Genomic DNA, 19794 nt, shown 5'->3' with positions numbered 1-19794 from the left:
TAAACCTTGGAAAATATTTAAAAAAGATATAGTTTTGTTTAAGTACTAGTCTTATTTTTGGTAGTTATTTTGCTTACATAGGACTAGTTAAGCAACGTGTTCCTATTTCTCGGGTCCGGGCCAAAGAATAATATTCGGGTTTAAACTATCCGGTTTTAGGCCTAATTTTCGGACCTAGCCCATAATAAACCGTGTCCAGGACACGTGGGGAACCCCACCACGCGTGGGGGACATATGCCTTGAACCCCACCACGCGTGGGCTCATTTTCATGGGCAAAGCATGCTAAATGCACGGATGAAAGACAAAGGCATGGGGACTTTTTAAAAAAAAAAAAAAAAAATTTGGAAAAAGGGGGACTGCGTATCTTCTTCTTAAAAAGAAGAAGACAAAAGAAAAAAGGGAACGAACAAAGGGACTGGGGGGAATTTTTGGAAAAAATATACTGTTCACGCTTCTTCTTCTTTAGGAGAAGAAGCAGAAACCCTAAAAAAAAAGCTTCCCTCCGTCCATAACCCACGTCCGAACCCCAGCAGCACCCCGACTCCCTCGTCGTCCCTGTCCAACCAACGACCCAAAACCCTATTGCGTCGTCAGCTGAACCAGTCACAACCCCCACGTACCACCATCGTCTCCCTCCACCTCCGTCAACTGCTCAAACGACCATAACCATCGCCGAAACCACCATTTCCGATTTCTTCAAGTCAAACGACCCCCACGTCCGCTGCTATCACGCAGCAGCTGCTGTTGCTTCCTCGTCGGAACAGCTGCAGCATCAACGACCCACCACCACTGATCCATCTTTTCTGTCCAAGCAGCCCGCCACTAGCAACCTCCATTACCGCCATTGCCGCCGCTACCAGCTCCCTCCACCTCGTCCAGCTCCGCCAGTCCGTCACTCATAACCATCATCATTCCTCCTCCTCCTAGCTCCCCCATCGTGTTCCCCACCTCCAAACACACTTGATACAACCTCAAACCACCAGCAAAAACAGTTCCGAAACCAGCTGAAACGTCAACCAAAAACCAGCCGAAACGCAACACCAAACCACCCCAAAAATAGTAGTCGTCGCACCATGTTTGCCGATGAACAGAGGTTCATTTTAACTGTGTAAGAACACCCAAGTTCAGTCGATTTTTTTTGAGTTGGGTTCAAGGTTTCCGGTGCCGACGCGGGTCTCGATCGGATCGTTGTTCGTTTGTTGCTATTTCGCTTCATTCGTAACCGAATTTGCGGCTGTTCTTAACTTTTATTTGGACTTGCTGAGTTTGATTCTTGCTGTTGAGGTATGTAGTTCAGTTTAGACAACGTAATTGTTACAAATGATTAATTGAATATCATGATATTATTTAAGTTGTTCACTTTGTGTCTGTATGTGTGAGTTTAGTTTACTTGTGTACTTGATGACTTTAAATTACTGCAACTTTGGTTTGGGAAATGTTAGCCTGTTAAGTTTTAAATGGATGATGAAAAATAGATTAATGACATAGCAAGTTGAGTTTAGCTATGGTAATATAAGGCTGATGTTATGCTATTGATGAGCCGTTCTAGTATGCTCTCTTTGCGAGCTTCATCGAACTGCATTTTTGTATTTGGTTTGCACTTCCTTGCTGTTCCTAATTTCTACAAACACTACTTAATGTTGAATTTTAAAGAAGCAACTTCTGCCAGTTATTAAGTCTTTTTTCTTATTTTTTTTTGTAAGGTCAATGATGGCATGAATTAGCCCTTTAATTCTGGATACTCAGACTTCGATTTTGAGGCTATTACATAGTTATTTGCTTAATTGTTCATGGTCGTGCAAATCTCAAATTTTAGGATAACAGAATCATGACATTGTAGTTTGCTTTAGGAACAATTAATAAATAGTACATTATCGTGATTATGGGTATGGTTACCGTGGCATAGTCATGATATCTAACTCCCAAATTCGGGTGTGCATTTCATGTAGCGTGGCTTGCGTTATACTTTAATAACCTTGAATTAACTCTTTAAATAAATAAAGTAAAACGTAGTTACTTTAAGCTTACCCTTTTAAAATAAAAATGAGACGAGCCTCGCCAAATAAAAATGCACAAGCCGCGGGGCCCACAAAATATATGTATTAAATACTTAGATTCCGGGACGGGCCGTTTAACAAATTTCACGGCCCTAGCCCAAAATAATAATGCGCTAGTTGCTTTAGGCGCGCCTTTAATAATGCTATCTCCCTAAACTCGGGTGCACATTTATGTGACCCAAATCCAAATCTCAACGGAGTCGAAATATGTCTCTAGTCACGGGCGCATTGATTGTGGCGTGGCCCGAGATGCATTTTCATGACGTTGCAAATTCTTTTTAAAAAAAATAAGAATGAGATGAGCCTCGCCAAATAAAAACACAAATTGTGGGGCCCTCAGTAAAAACTTGTTTAAATTACTTAGAATTCAGGAGGGTTGTTTAGCGAATTTCACGGCCTCCGCAAAAATAATAATGCGCTAGTTGCTTTAGGCGCGTCTTTAATAATTTAATTTTCTTAAACTCGGGTGTGCATTTCATGCGACCCAAATCCAAATTCTAAAACATCAAATAAAATATGTTTCGGATTGTGGGTGCATTTCATGTGACACAGTCCAAAGATATGTTTTAAGCGATGTTCACATTTCTTAATAATAATAATTAATAAAGCGGTTAAAAGATAAAATTTGCACATAAGTTCATATTGTATTAAAAATCAGATAAATAAGCCAAATATAACAGTTGAGCGACCGTGCTAGAACCACGGAACTCGGGAATGCCTAACACCTTCTCCCGGGTTAATAGAATTCCTTATCTAGATTTCTGGTACGCAGACTGTAATATAGAGTCATTATTTTCCTCGATTCGGGATTAAAATTGGTGACTTGGGACACCCTAAATCTCCCAAGTGGCGACTCTGAAATAATTAAACGAATCCCGTTCCGATTGTCCTTTAATTGGAAAAAACTCCCCTGCGCCCCTCGGGCGCGTAAAAAGGAGGTGTGACAGCTCTGGCGACTCTGCTGGGGATTTGGTGCCCAGAACCACTGGTTCAGGGTTAAGAATTCGAGCTTAAAATAATTGTTATTATTTGGCTTTATTTATTATCTGATTTTTACATGTTTGAGCCTAATGTGCTAAATGCTGCTTTTACCGCTTTGATATTATTTGGACTGTATATAAACTGTGCCGAAACCCTTCTCTTCTTACCTCCGGGGAGAAGCTCGCTGGTCGAGACTCCCTATTCTGTTAGTGTCAATACCCGAAATAAGAAAGAGGACGGATAAGTTACGAAGCCGGACGGCCTTTTGGTTCCCGGTAAGTTGCCCCTCCTCAACTCGAGTTGTCCGCTCGGGTACACTGTCTAGAACACTGACCCAGGTTTTTGAACCTAGTATAACAAAGCCACATGCCGGATCCCTAGTAGGAACGTTTATTTGCATCATGTGCATTTGACTTAGGGGACTCAACACAGGGGTTGGGTCCGTCTAGGACAAGCAACCTGAAAATAATAGACCATCTTTGGCATCCTATGTGCTACATGTTATATTTATTCAAGGGTGAATGAGTCATTTGGCGGACAAATGATATTTGCGGACAAATGACACTTCTTATCATGCTGATCACGTTAAATAAGAAAGTTGCACGATTTTTTATTAAGCATGCTATTATATTAATCAAAGCATGGGGAACATTTGTGGAATCCAAGAAGCCTTGGAATTCCCTATGTCCCCCACGCTTGCTTTTTGGGAAAGCACATGGGGAACATTTGTGGAATCCAAGAAGTCTTGGAATTCCCATATGTCCCCCACGCTTCATAGGTTGGGAAAAGCGCATGGGGAGCATTTGCGGAATCCAAGAAGTCTTGGAAATCGTTATGTCTCCCATGCCACATTTTTGAAAGAAATAATAAATATAAAAAATAAAATTACAAATAAAAACAAAGCATGAAAATTCAAAAAAGGATTTTGTATGTTGTCATCATTTTCCACATATAAGAAAATCGTGAAAAAAAAGGAGAAAATAACAGCATAGAAGTCCTAGTAGAGTCGAAACTCTGACGAAATTTTGAAAATAAAAAATGTCTTGTTAGTTTGTTATATTGAAAGCAAAGGAAAAATAAAAAAAAAAAAAAAGAGGTCATCATTGTTCTGTCTGGTTTTTTTAAAAAATATTAAAGAAAATAGTTTGTTTTGCCATTAAATGAAAATGAAAAAGAGTTTGGTTTTTTTTTTTAAAAAAAAATGTTTTATTTTTATTTTATTTCGCTTGTCTATGAAAATGCCAGAAATAAAAATAAAAAGAGTCCGGCGTTGAATGTGATTTTATTATTTGTTCCAAAAATAAGTATATATATAATCCAAAAAAAAATTCAAAAGAAAGTTCAAAATTCAAAAAGATAAAATAGATAAATAAAAATCCGAAAATATTTTGATTCTTCTTTAGAAAATTCAAAATTCAAAAATATTTTCTTCTTTTCTTTAGAATAAAAAAAAACGAAAATCCAAAAATATTAGTCTTTCTTCTAAAAAGAAAATCAATCAAAAAATAATATTTCCTTGCTTCTTTTAAAGTAGTTCTTTTAAACGGAAATTCAAAAAAAGAGTTAGTTCATCTGCTTATTATTATTTGCCTACTTATTCTTATTTGCCCGAACTACGCGGGTTTGATTCTCACCGGATGTGAGATACGTAGGCAACCCTCATCGGGTCCAACCCCACCGTTTTGCTAAAAAGCCAAAAAAAAACAAATAATAATAATAATAACAAAAAATACATGTCAAATTTTAGTTTTTATCATAAAGAAGTCAGGTGACGCTGTTTTATCAAGACATAGCCGAATGTTCCCGAAAGGGACGCCGGAAGGCGGACTTTGCGTAAACAGCCACCTTTTAGGTCATGTTTTGGATTTGGTCCAATTGGCCCACACAGCCTTAAAAAAGCTTCGCCCCCGAGACGCTGAAGGGCCGTGTTTTGCAACACCAAGTTTTATCATAATTTAAAAAAACAAAGAGTCAACGGTCGGGTGAATGCCGTTTGGATGTTTAGTCAAAAAAAAAAATGAAAAAAAATAGCCGAGCCAGCTTCGGCCGCGTCTTAAACCGTTCTTGCTGAAATAGCCTTAGAGTATCTTTCAGTTGTCGAAAGGTTATTTTCGTAAAAGAATGGACAAGTTTGTAAAGTGTCAAAATAATCCTCCCCGGCCTCAAAATTCATGTGAAATTCGGAAGGGGCCACATTCGCAAAAATAACCATTTGGTTAAAATTAGCAAATGGAAGAAGGAAGTTGGCCATTTGTTTTGAAGTTTGTAAACCTTTTGATTAAAATAGGTGGGTTGTTTGATTTTCAAGTTTGTAGGTCATCTTTAAACCTTTGAAACCCAGTTTGTTTTAATATGAAAGTGAAAAGAAAAAATGTTCATTATTGTTTATTTTTATTGGTCCGAACTACGCAAGGTCTGATTCATGCAGGGACATGATACGTAGGCAATCTCCATAAGATTCGACCACCACTAAAATAAAAAAATAAAAAAAATATATAATAATAAATAAATAAAAGAGAGTGTGGAAGATTTTTAGGGGGCACAATTGTCTAACTGCTTAGGTACATTGTATCTCTGATATATGATTGTCTGTCCAATGCCCTAACACTAACGTGATGACTTCCCTTTGATGTGTCCATGTAAAGAGAGTGGTTGGTTGTGGTAACTCCTCCTTGCAAAGCAAAATCAAAGGACAATGGCTCAGAACCGCAGAACCGAGTGGGTCAGTACTGATGACCGACAACAATTGGTCGAACTGAACAACGGGTTGGTAGAAGAAGTGAAAATGCTGAGACAGCATGTGGCAGACATGTATCAGGCATGGATAACAGGAAAAGCACCACCCCCTCCACCGCCAAGTCTCTTGAACTCGGTCAATTCCCAAGCACCCAACACCATAATGGAAGATCCCCCATACTCTCCATCCCAACCCACTTATGGCAGCCTTCCCAGCTACCCGAGTAGCTCCATCGCTCCCCAATGCTTCTCCGCTCCCCAACACCACTTCTTTCCCCGCCATACTTCACTTTCCAGGCACCCGGCTCCACAAAATGCCTACCCACCTACACAAGCCTACCAAAAGCCACCTGGATCAGGTTTCCGGCCCTGTCAACATGCAAGAATGAAGAGGTTGCTGAAACGAGGAAATGCTCTCGCCCCCATCGGGTTATCTTATGCCAGTCTGTTTGAAAGGCTAAGGCATGCTGGTTCGATTGAGCCACTCCCCGCATGTACTATAAATCCGCTTGCAAGGAGCTTTGATCCGGCAGCACGATGCTCCTACCACTCCAATGTCATAGGGCACAACATTGAGAGCTGTCATAGCTGGAGAAAGGAAGTAGAGAAAATGATCCGAGAAGGGCGGGTTGCAATTAATAACAGTGACATGGGGCACTCGAACCTCCTCGAGAATTCTCCGACGGAGGTTGATGAGGTTGAAGCTGGTAATGGTCTCGGCAATATTGATGCAAAGCTCAGTGGCTAAAATGCCAATTCTGATAAAGTGGGAGGACGTTTTTGTTCCTGGGTCAGCAAGAGAGAAGCTTGTGGTGGCTCATTTTGTTGTCATTTCTGTTGTTCGGATTATTAGGGTGATGAGTCGGATGATGTCTTGTCCAGTTGGTTTTTAGGATTTTGTTCTGGATTGTTTTGTTTATTTTGTTATTTAAACCATTTCACCGGTAGTCTAATACCAAGTCCGGTCTTTTATTATTTCCAGTCATCTTTTTGTTTAGTCCTTTTACCATCTTTTGTTCGATGCCGATTCTAGGGACATAACATGCGCACCCAGTTTGGGTCTAATCTTAAAAGTTAATCCAAACCCTGGAGAGGTGATCAGAATAGTTAAAGGAAAATAAGAACGGTTGAGATCATACAGAGCTCGAGTCATGTGGAACTGGGGCAAGTTAAACGCAAAGAAATCCATTAAAGAAAGATTCGCCTAAATTGGCATGAGGGTCGTTCACAATAATGAGAATGAGAGTGGCGCCCAACGGTGTCTTAGAAGTGACAAATGAACAAACAGAGGTTAAATATAATTGTCAAGTCCGGCACCATCGGAAAAGACTATAAATCTATTGTTTAATTGTGTTGTTTGCACTTGGCATGTTTTGAAGACTGGAATGACGAAGGCATTTTGTTCTGCTACCCAAACACTTTTATCCTTCGTTACCCCCTTTGAGCCTTATTTATTTTTCTTTCATACCCCTCGTTCGGAATCAGTAGCAACGAAGAAAAAAAGAGAAAGAAAGAAAACAACAAAACGAAAAGAGAGAAAAAAAAGAGAAAAAGAAAAGAAAAGAAATTGATAACAAAGAGAAAAAAAAATCAAATGAAAAGAGGAATTGGGAACTACGTTTGACCTGATTCCTCAAAGAGGATACGTAAGCGCTTCACGGCTCGGTCATAGTTTTGAAAAATGAAAAAAAAAATCAAAAAATCAAAAAATATCCCCAAGCAAGAAACTACGGCAGAGGTTGCGGTCGTCGTAAATAAATCTAATTCCGAAGGTTGTAACTAATAACCCAAAAAATTAATGTATTTTTGAGCCTTTTTATACCCTTTTCTTTCTAGCCTATCCAAAACCCACATTACGGTCCAAAGAAAGACCTTCTGACCAGCCTTCAAAAGATGCCAAGTCAGACAAATGAAGAGTCTTACCGGCGAACATAACATTCTATTCCACAGCATAAGGGACTCTAATCTCCAGCAGAAAGAGTCGTGCCGACGACACTCCAAATCCCCAGCTGGAAAATGATACAAATGAGAGAGTCTTATCGGTGAAAACCTTCACAGGCACCATAAGGCGATGAAAGCTGAGAAAAAACCAAAATGAGAGAGGCTTGACAGTGAAAACCCTTCGGGCACTGCAAGTCGAATAAGATTGGGAATCAGATGGGGAATCGCCAATTGAGGATCTTGAAAGATGATTGGCGGTAAAGGATAGGCCACATACGCATGTCATGGCCATTAGAGTCGGTATCTGCATTTGATAGGGTTTTTATTTATAGTTTCTTTTGTTAAAGAGTCATGTTTCTTCCTTTGTCTTTTTATCCTGTTCCCTTTCATCTTTTTCCTTTCATAGAAAAATCCCCAATAGAGTATGTCTGGTCAGAACAGGTATGAAATGACTTCAAATAGGCCATCAGCTTTCCAAAATGAGATCTGACTAGTACATCCAAGTGGTATAGTCAGTAGGGAGCAAACGCGAGGCCAGTGTCAAGAAACATATCCCCAGCAAAGGGAATTGACAAAAGGATTGACAAGCGTCAAGAGGGATATCCTTGCCAAACCCAAGGTTATAAACCTCAAAGCAAGGAGAGCAGTGAGCATGATTTGGCGAAATCAATGCTAGACTAAAAGGTCGGGGAAAATGCCAGTTTCCAAGCTATGCCACAAAAGAAGAGGGATATCCCCCAGCAGGAAGGGATTATCCCTAGCACATAATATCATCCCCGACAAGTTGTGCAACGCAAAGCAAGGAAGGAAAAAAAGGAAAAGCCATCCCATTGGGAGTATCACAACCAACCACCATGTTTTAAACTAACAATTTTGTTTGATTTGAAACAGGTAAGGGAAATGGCATTGAGGCAGAAACGCATGCCACAAGGGATATTATCAAACTGGGGCAGAAAATTTTCCTTCCATTTGGAAAATTTTCTGGAAGTCAGGTACCCCCAGCTGATAACATTTTACCCCCCAACAGGTAAGTAAATCAAGGGAGGTATTCTTTGAAGGGAGAAGCTATGCAAAAAACAAAACAAAAACAAAAAAGGAATAAAAAAAAAAAAAAAAAAAGAATAATAATAAAAATGGGGAAGGTAGAAAAGGAAAATTCATCCCAATCCCCAGCAAGTATTCGAGGTAAGACATTTTCAAGTCTTAAGGATCTGTCGGGTTCATCCGCCCTCAAATAGGATCTGTCGGGTTCATCCGCCCTCAAATAGGATCTGTTGGGTTAATCCGCCCTCAAATAGGATCTGTTGGGTTAATCCGCCCTCAAATAGGATCTGTTGGGTTAATCCACCCTCAAATAGGATCTGTCGGGTTAATCCGCCCTCAAATAGGATCTGTCGGGTTCATCCGCCCTCAAATAGGATTTGTTGGGTTAATCCGCCCTCAAATAGGATCTGTTGGGTTCATCCGCCCTCAAATAGGATTTGTTGGGTTAATCCGCCCTCAAATAGGATCTGTTGGGTTCATCCGCCCTCAAATAGGATCTGTTGGGTTAATCCGCCCTCAAATAGGATCTGTTGGGTTAATCCGCCCTCAAATAGGATCTGTTGGGTTCATCCGCCCTCAAATAGGATCTGTTGGGTTAATCCGCCCTCAAATAGGATCTGTTGGGTTCATCCGCCCTCAAATAGGATATGTTGGGTTCATCCGCCCTCAAATAGGATATGTTGGTTTCAGTCTTTTATTTTAAGTGTTGAAATTGGCATACATTCAGTCTTTTATTTTAAGTGTTGAAATTGGGTTAATCCGCCCTCAAATAGGATCTGTTTGGTTAATCCGCCCTCAAATAGGATCTGTTGGGTTAATCCGCCCTCAAATAGGATCTGTTGGGTTCATCCGCCCTCAAATAGGATATGTTGGGTTCATCCGCCCTCAAATAGGATATGTTGGGTTCAGTCTTTACTTTTAAGTGTTGAAATTGGGAGCCCGCCCAGATAACAGAGGAATAAATTCAGTCTTTACTTTTCAAGTGTTGAAATTGGGAGCCCGCCCAGATAACAGAGGCATACATTCAGTTTTTTTACTTTTAAGTGTTGAAGTTGGGAGCCCGCCCATAATAACAGAGGAATACATTCAGTCTTTACTTTTAAGTATTGAAATTGGGAGCCCGCCCAGATAACAGAGGCATACATTCCACGTAGGAGATGCATTTCCTCCTAAGTTCAGTTTTACCAATAGGAGACGCACTTCCTAAGTCCATTGTACCAATAGGAGACGCACTTCCTAACCTAAGTTTCACAAGTAGGAGACGCACTTCCTAAAAAGTTTCACAAGTAGGAGACGCACTTCCTAAAAAGTTTCACCAGTAGGAGACGCACTTCCTAAGTTCAGTTTTACCATTAGGAGACGCACGTCCTAAAGTCCAGTTTCACCATAGGAGACGCACTTCCTAAGTTCATTTCACCCATAGGAGACGCACTTCCTAAGTTTAGTTCTACCAATAGGAGACGCACTTCCTAAGTTCAGCTTTACCATTAGGAGACGCACTTCCTAAGAACAAGTTTTACCGGTAGGAGACGCACTTCCTAAGAATAGTTCACCAATAGGAGACGCACTTCCTCAAGTTTAGTTTTACCCAAAGGAGACGCATTTCCTCCTAAGTTTAAGTTTTACCCATAGGAGACGCATTTCCTCCTAAGTTTAAGTTTTACCCATAGGAGACGCATTTCCTCCTAAGTTTAAGTTTTACCCCCTAGGAGACGCATTTCCTCCTAAGTTCATTTTAGTTTCACCCGTAGGAGATGCATTTCCTCCTAATTGGTTGTTAAAGAAAAAAAAAACAACAAAAACAAAAAAAAAAAAAAAAAAAAAAACCTAGTCTGATGAACCTTCTCCTAGGATCAAAATCTTAGTCTGACGAATTTTTCTCCTAAGATAGAGACCTAGTCTGACGAACCTTCTCCTAGGATCAAAATCTCAGTCTGATGACCTAGTCCGATGAACTTTCTCCTAGGATCAAAATCTTAGTCTGACGAACCTTCTCCTAGGATCAAAATCTTAGTCTGATGAATCTTTCTCCTAAGATACCAAAAACAAAAAATGACCTAGTCCGATGAACCTTCTCCTAGGATCAAAATCTTAGTCCGATGAATTTTTCTCCTAAGATAGAGACCTAGTCTGACGAACCTTCTCCTAGGATCCAAATCTTAGTCTGATGAATCTTTCTCCTAAGATACCAAAAACAAAAAATGACCTAGTCTGATGAATCTTTCTCCTAGGATCAAATCTCAGTCTGATGAATCTTTCTCCTGAGATACCAAAAAAAATGACCTAGTCTGATGAATCTTTCTCCTAGGATCAAAATCTTAGTCCGATGAATCTTTCTCCTAAGATAACAAACAAAAAATGACCTAGTCTGATGAATCTTTCTCCTAGGATCAAATCTCAGTCTGATGAATCTTTCTCCTGAGATACCAAAAAAAAAGAGACCTAGTCTGATAAAAGAGACCTAGTCTGATGAACCTTCTCCTAGGATCAAAATCTTAGTCTGACGAATTTTTCTCCTAAGATAGAGACCTAGTCTGACGAATCTTCTCCTAGGATCAAAATCTTAGTCCGATGAATCTTTCTCCTAAGATGCTAAAAAAAAAAAAAAAAACATTTTGAAAAAAAAAAAAAGAGTCATTTTCCTAAATCCAGGCACCCACCTGTATAACGAGAGGAATACATTTCAGTCCTTACATTTCAAGCATTGAAGTTAGGCGCCCACCTGTATAACAAGGGAATACATCCTAATCTAGTGTTTAGTTCACTCTCAGCACTGCATCAGTAGTATCAATGGGCTACGATTTTGCTAACGACTCACAAACCTTCCCGGTACAAACTGGGTTAGGAAATTTTGTTTGTTTTGTTTGTTTTGATTGTCAGGGGCCTGTCTGTAGAGCAGAAGATTGTTATATGTCAAAGATTGAAGAAGTTAGGGGTCCGCCTGTAGAACATCGGGATCGTTCAAAGTCAAGCCGTAACCCATTGGAAGGCAGAAAGCCACAACAAAAATCCCCAGCACTCAATCCAAGATATAAGAACAAGAATCTCGCCCCAAGAATGCGAGTCAACAGTCTGAGAGGGTCAACAAAAGCTAGTCACAAAAACAAAAAGAAAAAAAGAAGAAAAAGGAAAAAGAGAAAAATGAATGAATCCGAAGCACGGATGAGGAGAACAAATGTGATCTGCTCAAGAACTAGCGCCTACAACTAGCAAGTATCAAGGTTCAAATCCAAAGTCTGTATGAAGCACCATTCAAGACTCAAGACCAAGTTTCAGAAGACTTAAAGATAGGAATCCTTGTAACTAGTAGCTGATAGACTTAGTTAGTCTTTTTCAGTTTTCATTTTTGTTGTAATGACAGGACCGCGGACCGGAACCTCAACGGAACGGAACCTCGATCGGCTCTTCACCTCGGTACACTCTACCATCTCTCTCATTCCCGAACTACACGTGGCCTGATTCCTGTATAACCAAGGATATGTAGGCAGCTCAGATACCAGGGCTCGGTCACATTCCCTCCCTTTCCTGAAGTGTAGTCCGTCCAAGTAATGGTCGGGTCAAAAACACGGCTAGTCGTTCTTTGTCGGAAAACTCTTCGTGTTTCCAGTCAAAGAGGGGCAGCTGTAAGCACGTGATTTTTGACCCTCCCCGAGAATTTTCACATTTTTAGCGTGAATATGTGAAATTGGGTCTAGTATAGCTATTTTAACTATTTTACCTTATTTTGTTGCAAAAAGAAAAATCACAAAATATATATATAAATTTTAGTTTATGTATTTCTCATAAACTTGAAAAAATACAAAAACAAATTGTACTTTATTTTGGTACTTTATATAAAATTCGAAAAATACAAAAATAATAATTCTATTAAAGTTTTATAGGCATTTTTAACTTTGAAAAAATACAAAAATATTACCTCATATTTTATCTTAATATTTTAAAACGAAAATTACAAAAAAAAATAATTTCGTTAATATTTTGTAGCTATTTTAAACCTTGGAAAATATTTAAAAAAGATATAGTTTTGTTTAAGTACTAGTCTTATTTTTGGTAGTTATTTTGCTTACATAGGACTAGTTAAGCAACGTGTTCCTATTTCTCGGGTCCGGGCCAAAGAATAATATTCGGGTTTAAACTATCCGGTTTTAGGCCTAATTTTCGGACCTAGCCCATAATAAACCGTGTCCAGGACACGTGGGGAACCCCACCACGCGTGGGGGACATATGCCTTGAACCCCACCACGCGTGGGCTCATTTTCATGGGCAAAGCATGCTAAATGCACGGATGAAAGACAAAGGCATGGGGACTTTTTAAAAAAAAAAAAAAAAAATTTGGAAAAAGGGGGACTGCGTATCTTCTTCTTAAAAAGAAGAAGACAAAAGAAAAAAGGGAACGAACAAAGGGACTGGGGGGAATTTTTGGAAAAAATATACTGTTCACGCTTCTTCTTCTTTAGGAGAAGAAGCAGAAACCCTAAAAAAAAAGCTTCCCTCCGTCCATAACCCACGTCCGAACCCCAGCAGCACCCCGACTCCCTCGTCGTCCCTGTCCAACCAACGACCCAAAACCCTATTGCGTCGTCAGCTGAACCAGTCACAACCCCCACGTACCACCATCGTCTCCCTCCACCTCCGTCAACTGCTCAAACGACCATAACCATCGCCGAAACCACCATTTCCGATTTCTTCAAGTCAAACGACCCCCACGTCCGCTGCTATCACGCAGCAGCTGCTGTTGCTTCCTCGTCGGAACAGCTGCAGCATCAACGACCCACCACCACTGATCCATCTTTTCTGTCCAAGCAGCCCGCCACTAGCAACCTCCATTACCGCCATTGCCGCCGCTACCAGCTCCCTCCACCTCGTCCAGCTCCGCCAGTCCGTCACTCATAACCATCATCATTCCTCCTCCTCCTAGCTCCCCCATCGTGTTCCCCACCTCCAAACACACTTGATACAACCTCAAACCACCAGCAAAAACAGTTCCGAAACCAGCTGAAACGTCAACCAAAAACCAGCCGAAACGCAACACCAAACCACCCCAAAAATAGTAGTCGTCGCACCATGTTTGCCGATGAACAGAGGTTCATTTTAACTGTGTAAGAACACCCAAGTTCAGTCGATTTTTTTTGAGTTGGGTTCAAGGTTTCCGGTGCCGACGCGGGTCTCGATCGGATCGTTGTTCGTTTGTTGCTATTTCGCTTCATTCGTAACCGAATTTGCGGCTGTTCTTAACTTTTATTTGGACTTGCTGAGTTTGATTCTTGCTGTTGAGGTATGTAGTTCAGTTTAGACAACGTAATTGTTACAAATGATTAATTGAATATCATGATATTATTTAAGTTGTTCACTTTGTGTCTGTATGTGTGAGTTTAGTTTACTTGTGTACTTGATGACTTTAAATTACTGCAACTTTGGTTTGGGAAATGTTAGCCTGTTAAGTTTTAAATGGATGATGAAAAATAGATTAATGACATAGCAAGTTGAGTTTAGCTATGGTAATATAAGGCTGATGTTATGCTATTGATGAGCCGTTCTAGTATGCTCTCTTTGCGAGCTTCATCGAACTGCATTTTTGTATTTGGTTTGCACTTCCTTGCTGTTCCTAATTTCTACAAACACTACTTAATGTTGAATTTTAAAGAAGCAACTTCTGCCAGTTATTAAGTCTTTTTTCTTATTTTTTTTTGTAAGGTCAATGATGGCATGAATTAGCCCTTTAATTCTGGATACTCAGACTTCGATTTTGAGGCTATTACATAGTTATTTGCTTAATTGTTCATGGTCGTGCAAATCTCAAATTTTAGGATAACAGAATCATGACATTGTAGTTTGCTTTAGGAACAATTAATAAATAGTACATTATCGTGATTATGGGTATGGTTACCGTGGCATAGTCATGATATCTAACTCCCAAATTCGGGTGTGCATTTCATGTAGCGTGGCTTGCGTTATACTTTAATAACCTTGAATTAACTCTTTAAATAAATAAAGTAAAACGTAGTTACTTTAAGCTTACCCTTTTAAAATAAAAATGAGACGAGCCTCGCCAAATAAAAATGCACAAGCCGCGGGGCCCACAAAATATATGTATTAAATACTTAGATTCCGGGACGGGCCGTTTAACAAATTTCACGGCCCTAGCCCAAAATAATAATGCGCTAGTTGCTTTAGGCGCGCCTTTAATAATGCTATCTCCCTAAACTCGGGTGCACATTTATGTGACCCAAATCCAAATCTCAACGGAGTCGAAATATGTCTCTAGTCACGGGCGCATTGATTGTGGCGTGGCCCGAGATGCATTTTCATGACGTTGCAAATTCTTTTTAAAAAAAATAAGAATGAGATGAGCCTCGCCAAATAAAAACACAAATTGTGGGGCCCTCAGTAAAAACTTGTTTAAATTACTTAGAATTCAGGAGGGTTGTTTAGCGAATTTCACGGCCTCCGCAAAAATAATAATGCGCTAGTTGCTTTAGGCGCGTCTTTAATAATTTAATTTTCTTAAACTCGGGTGTGCATTTCATGCGACCCAAATCCAAATTCTAAAACATCAAATAAAATATGTTTCGGATTGTGGGTGCATTTCATGTGACACAGTCCAAAGATATGTTTTAAGCGATGTTCACATTTCTTAATAATAATAATTAATAAAGCGGTTAAAAGATAAAATTTGCACATAAGTTCATATTGTATTAAAAATCAGATAAATAAGCCAAATATAACAGTTGAGCGACCGTGCTAGAACCACGGAACTCGGGAATGCCTAACACCTTCTCCCGGGTTAATAGAATTCCTTATCTAGATTTCTGGTACGCAGACTGTAATATAGAGTCATTATTTTCCTCGATTCGGGATTAAAATTGGTGACTTGGGACACCCTAAATCTCCCAAGTGGCGACTCTGAAATAATTAAACGAATCCCGTTCCGATTGTCCTTTAATTGGAAAAAACTCCCCTGCGCCCCTCGGGCGCGTAAAAAGGAGGTGTGACAATGCCAGAGATGTGACCATCAGTGATCATGGTGTGTTGAGGATGCAGGGCCGAATTTGTGTGCCCAATGTGGATGGGCTTAGAGAGTTGATTCTGGAGGAGGCCCATAGCTCGCAGTATTCTATTCATCCGGGTGCCGCGAAGATGTACCAGGATTTGAAGCAGCACTATTGGTGGAGAAGAATGAAGAAAGATATTGTGGGATTTCTAGCTCGGTGTCTCAATTGTTAGCAAGTGAAATATGAGCATCAGAGATCGGGTGGCTTGCTTCAGCAGATAGTTATTCCTAAGTGGAAGTGGGAGAGGATCACTATGGACTTCGTTGTTGGACTTCCACGGACTTTGAAGAAGTTCGATGCTATTTGGGTGATTGTGGATCGGCTGACCAAGTCCGGACACTTCATTCCTGTGTGTACTACCTATTCTTCAGAGCGGTTGGCAGGGATTTATATTCGGGAGATTGTTCGGTTGCATGTGTGAGCACGTGATTTTTGCCCTATATGAATTACTCCCACAAATTCAAAACAAAATAATTTTTCCATTATTTGCAATTCCGTAGATTTTCGTAGCATTTTTTTGTTATTGTTTGCATTTGTTTGTGCATGTTTATTTTATTTAATTCATGAAAATACAAAAATACACTGCATTTGCATTTAGGATCTAATTTTGCATTCTTGAATTAATTAGTAATTTAGTGTTTTATAAAAATGGAAAAAATCACAAAAATAACTTATATTTGCGTTTTAAATTATTAGTTTCGAATTTTGGTAGTTTTTCTTTAATTTGGTATTTAATTAGTTGTGGTAATTATTATTTAGAGTTAGTTTATCTAATGTGATAGGATAATTTGATTAGGAATTAATTTAGGTTTTATTTTAATTTTAATTTAGAAGAAATTAGAAAAATTGAAAAAAATTGAAATGAAGAAAAGGAATTTGGGCCAAATTAATTGAATTATATCCAAGCCCAAACCCCTCCCTAATACCCGTCCAAAGTCCCAATACCAGGCCCAAAGTCACACTGACCCGGTCCACCTCCTCCCCTCACCATCCACATGACATCGTTTCATCCAAAGTAATCAGGACCGTCGAGGTAAGGAGATCCAACGGCCCTGAAGCGGGTTCTACTTAATATAAATCTGTCCTAACACGTTGTCCCCCCTACCCCCTCTCATCGTCCCCACACATACTCAGAGAACCCCTCACCGCCTCCGCCGTGAGCCGCCTACCAGAAATCGCCTCCGCCGGCGGCGTTGCTCCAATCGACCCCATTTTACACCATAGATTCCTCTCCTTCTCCTCTTTCCAAATCCCCAAACCCCCTCCCTCGAATCCCAGCCTAACCACTCGAATCTTGAATCAAAGAGAATGACCAAAACCTTAACTTATCCAATTGGCCCCCAAATAACACCACAAGACCACTACGACCCCCTCGTTCCAAATCCCTGATTGATTTTCCTCGAATCTTCACCAGACTCATCGAATCTGGATTTGAAGATGAGCCCTAAAAATTCAAAAATCCCAAATCGAGTTTCTGTGAAAGATTTAGGTCTAATATGACATTATTCGTGTGTTCGTTACAAGAACACACGATTAATATTAGATTTGGCCAAAAAATCCGAAGATTTGAAGAGTCGGGTTCCATTCTACATTGTCCGAGCTTTGGTAGGTATTTTCTTCATTTTTTCTTTTTCTATCTTTCTACTTCTTCTCTTTTCTGTTCGTTCTTGTTGTCTCTCTCCCTTTCCTCCGGTCTCTCCTTAGTTAGATTTCTTGATTTGAATTTGGTAAAGTATTAAAGCATTGATTATAAGTTTCTGTGTTTATATGGTGTTTGTATTTATGCCGTGAGCTTGCAAATTTTCTCGTAGAAGTTCTTGAAGATTCCGTTTTAATTTCTGCATGTTGCCCATTCGAGTTTTGTTCTGCTTGTCCAGTCATATGATTGGCTCAGGTTGATTCGAATATGTGGTTTATTTGTAGCTCGTCGTTTTAATTTAAAAGAAGATCAGTCTGTTGAGCTTATTTTAGTTATGAAAATTCAAGTAATTTTGTATGAGCTTTCGATATTGTTTGGGCTTTGAGGACATTTTCGAATCCTTCATAGGGGCCTGTTAAGTGTTGGGGTCAAACTTGACCCATCAACATTTCAAATGGGGTAAATTTGATCCATAGCTCTGCCTGGCCCAGGGGTAATTAACAGGGTTTAAAAGGGTAAATTGGAAACCTAGGTAGGGAATCTTTTGATAACTGTCTAGGAAGCTTCCTAGAAGCTGAAAAAAGGCCTTACTTGGCCAGCAAGCCAGAAGTTTAGGGATTAAGCAACAAAAATGAGAACTGGAAAGGGACTAGGGGAGTGAATATTAAAATCTGAAAGCTGCCCTATTTCCTGGCCTATAAAGGCATGCTTTCTTGCATTGAAAGGGGGGCTTAATAGATAAAATTCTAAAAAAATACAAACGGCTGTAAAAATTACTGTTTCATTGAGTTTCCTTGGTGATTTCTTAGATTTCCCACTCATGAATTGAGTTCTGACTTATCCGAGGGTTGAAATGACTTGATTTTGAGAGTTTTAAGAACAAAATACAGAAATACAAAACGGCTGATTTTTACTGTTTCATTGGGTCTCTCCAGTGATTTGTTTTGAATTCTGTTCAATTTCTGAAGCAATCTGGACTCATCTGAGTATAAAAATGGTTTGAATCTGGTCGTCAAAGTTGGTTTAAAGCTTGCTGGGCTACTGTTTGATTGGAACTGTTGTTGCTACACCTCATTCTTGGTTGGAGTTGATTTTAATGGTTGTTTTGCTGCTTAACTGATGTTGATCTCACCATTCCCTTGCTGAAATTCTGTATTTCTTTTGGCTATATCTAGGTATCTACTTTGAGCCTCAATATTGTGAAGTGAACTTGAAGATTGAAATGAAAAGCTGAATTCGAAGCATGGCATTTTATACTTTGCTGATTTAATGATCTTCTGATTTTACATCTGAAATCTGTTTGTTGTCTTAATAGATTGAATTCTGTTTTAAGTAAATGAGTGCTATTAGTATGTTTGGCATAAGGCTATTATGAAATTTGGATCACACTTTGGCCATTTGAGTTAGTAGTTAGACTTTGGTATTGTATAATCGAACTTTAGCATGATTCTGAATTATTATGGATGTCTGGTTAGCATTAGGTTTAGTCAAATTTGGTTATATGTTGTGTTCTCATTATTCTGAGTTCTAATTGAAACTTCTGCCTACGTTTAAGTTTAGTCATCAGATCTCTTTGCTAGGAAATTTATTAAGGTTGTTGTCAGCTTATTTCAAATGCTGAAGTCGAGCTTTGTTTGAGTATAAAAGGCTACAGAGTAAGTTACAATGGGTGTTTGCATGTCAACTCCATCTTTGATTCTGGTACTCACTGCTTGAAGAATGAGTTTAAGTTAAATTTCTTTTAGAAATTCAGATAACTAGCATGTTGTCTTGTGTGGATTGAATGGTGCTAGTACTAAAAGGTCTTGGTTTGAATTTCCATGAGGAATAGGCAAGTCCAGTTGTATTCGAATCCAAAATAGGCATATGATAAATCTGTAATCAAACAGCTGTACCTGATAGTGTTAAAAAATAGCTTGATATATTGATTACTGATTGATAGGGAAATCTGTTAGCTCGTGGCTAAATGTGAAAGCATCACTTGCTTTGGCCAGGGACTCGATCTGGAGTCTTACTTTCCGTTGATGCCCAGTTTTCCCCAAGAACTTGGGCCCACGATTGGGCCTAAGTTGGAAATCAGCTGCTTCTCTTATGTTCATGCATCCGTTCTTTCTCGCTACTGACCCGCCTTTTAAGTAGTTCAATTTTTGGAAATCCGTTCTTTCTCTTATGCTTGTTCTTTAGAAATCGAGGCGTGCCATTTAGCAAATTTCCATAGCCCTCGCAAATTTAAAAATGCGCTAGTTGCTTTAGGCGCGTATTTTAATAATATTACCTTCTTAAACTCGGGTGTGCATTTATGTGACCCAAATCCAAAGCTCAGCGATGTTAACATATGTCAAA

At 39.5% G+C, this 19794-nt stretch overlaps 1 protein-coding gene across 1 annotated transcript; it reads right to left on the bottom strand.

Moving 5' to 3' along the window:
- Positions 1–823: 823 nt before the first annotated feature.
- Positions 824–17024, bottom strand: LOC138877913 (uncharacterized). The gene is made up of 3 exons (XM_070157557.1): positions 16943–17024; positions 13582–13755; positions 824–1005 (listed from the first exon to the last, which is right to left on the bottom strand). Exons 1-3 carry the CDS (start codon positions 17022–17024, stop codon positions 824–826), a joined length of 438 nt encoding a protein of 145 aa, XP_070013658.1.
- Between the last annotated feature and the right edge of the window lie 2770 nt (positions 17025–19794).

The sequence above is a fragment of the Nicotiana sylvestris genome, chromosome 9 (assembly GCF_000393655.2).
Source record: "Nicotiana sylvestris chromosome 9, ASM39365v2, whole genome shotgun sequence".
NCBI lineage: Eukaryota > Viridiplantae > Streptophyta > Magnoliopsida > Solanales > Solanaceae > Nicotiana > Nicotiana sylvestris.
This window is presented reverse-complemented; position numbering and strand designations above follow the sequence as displayed.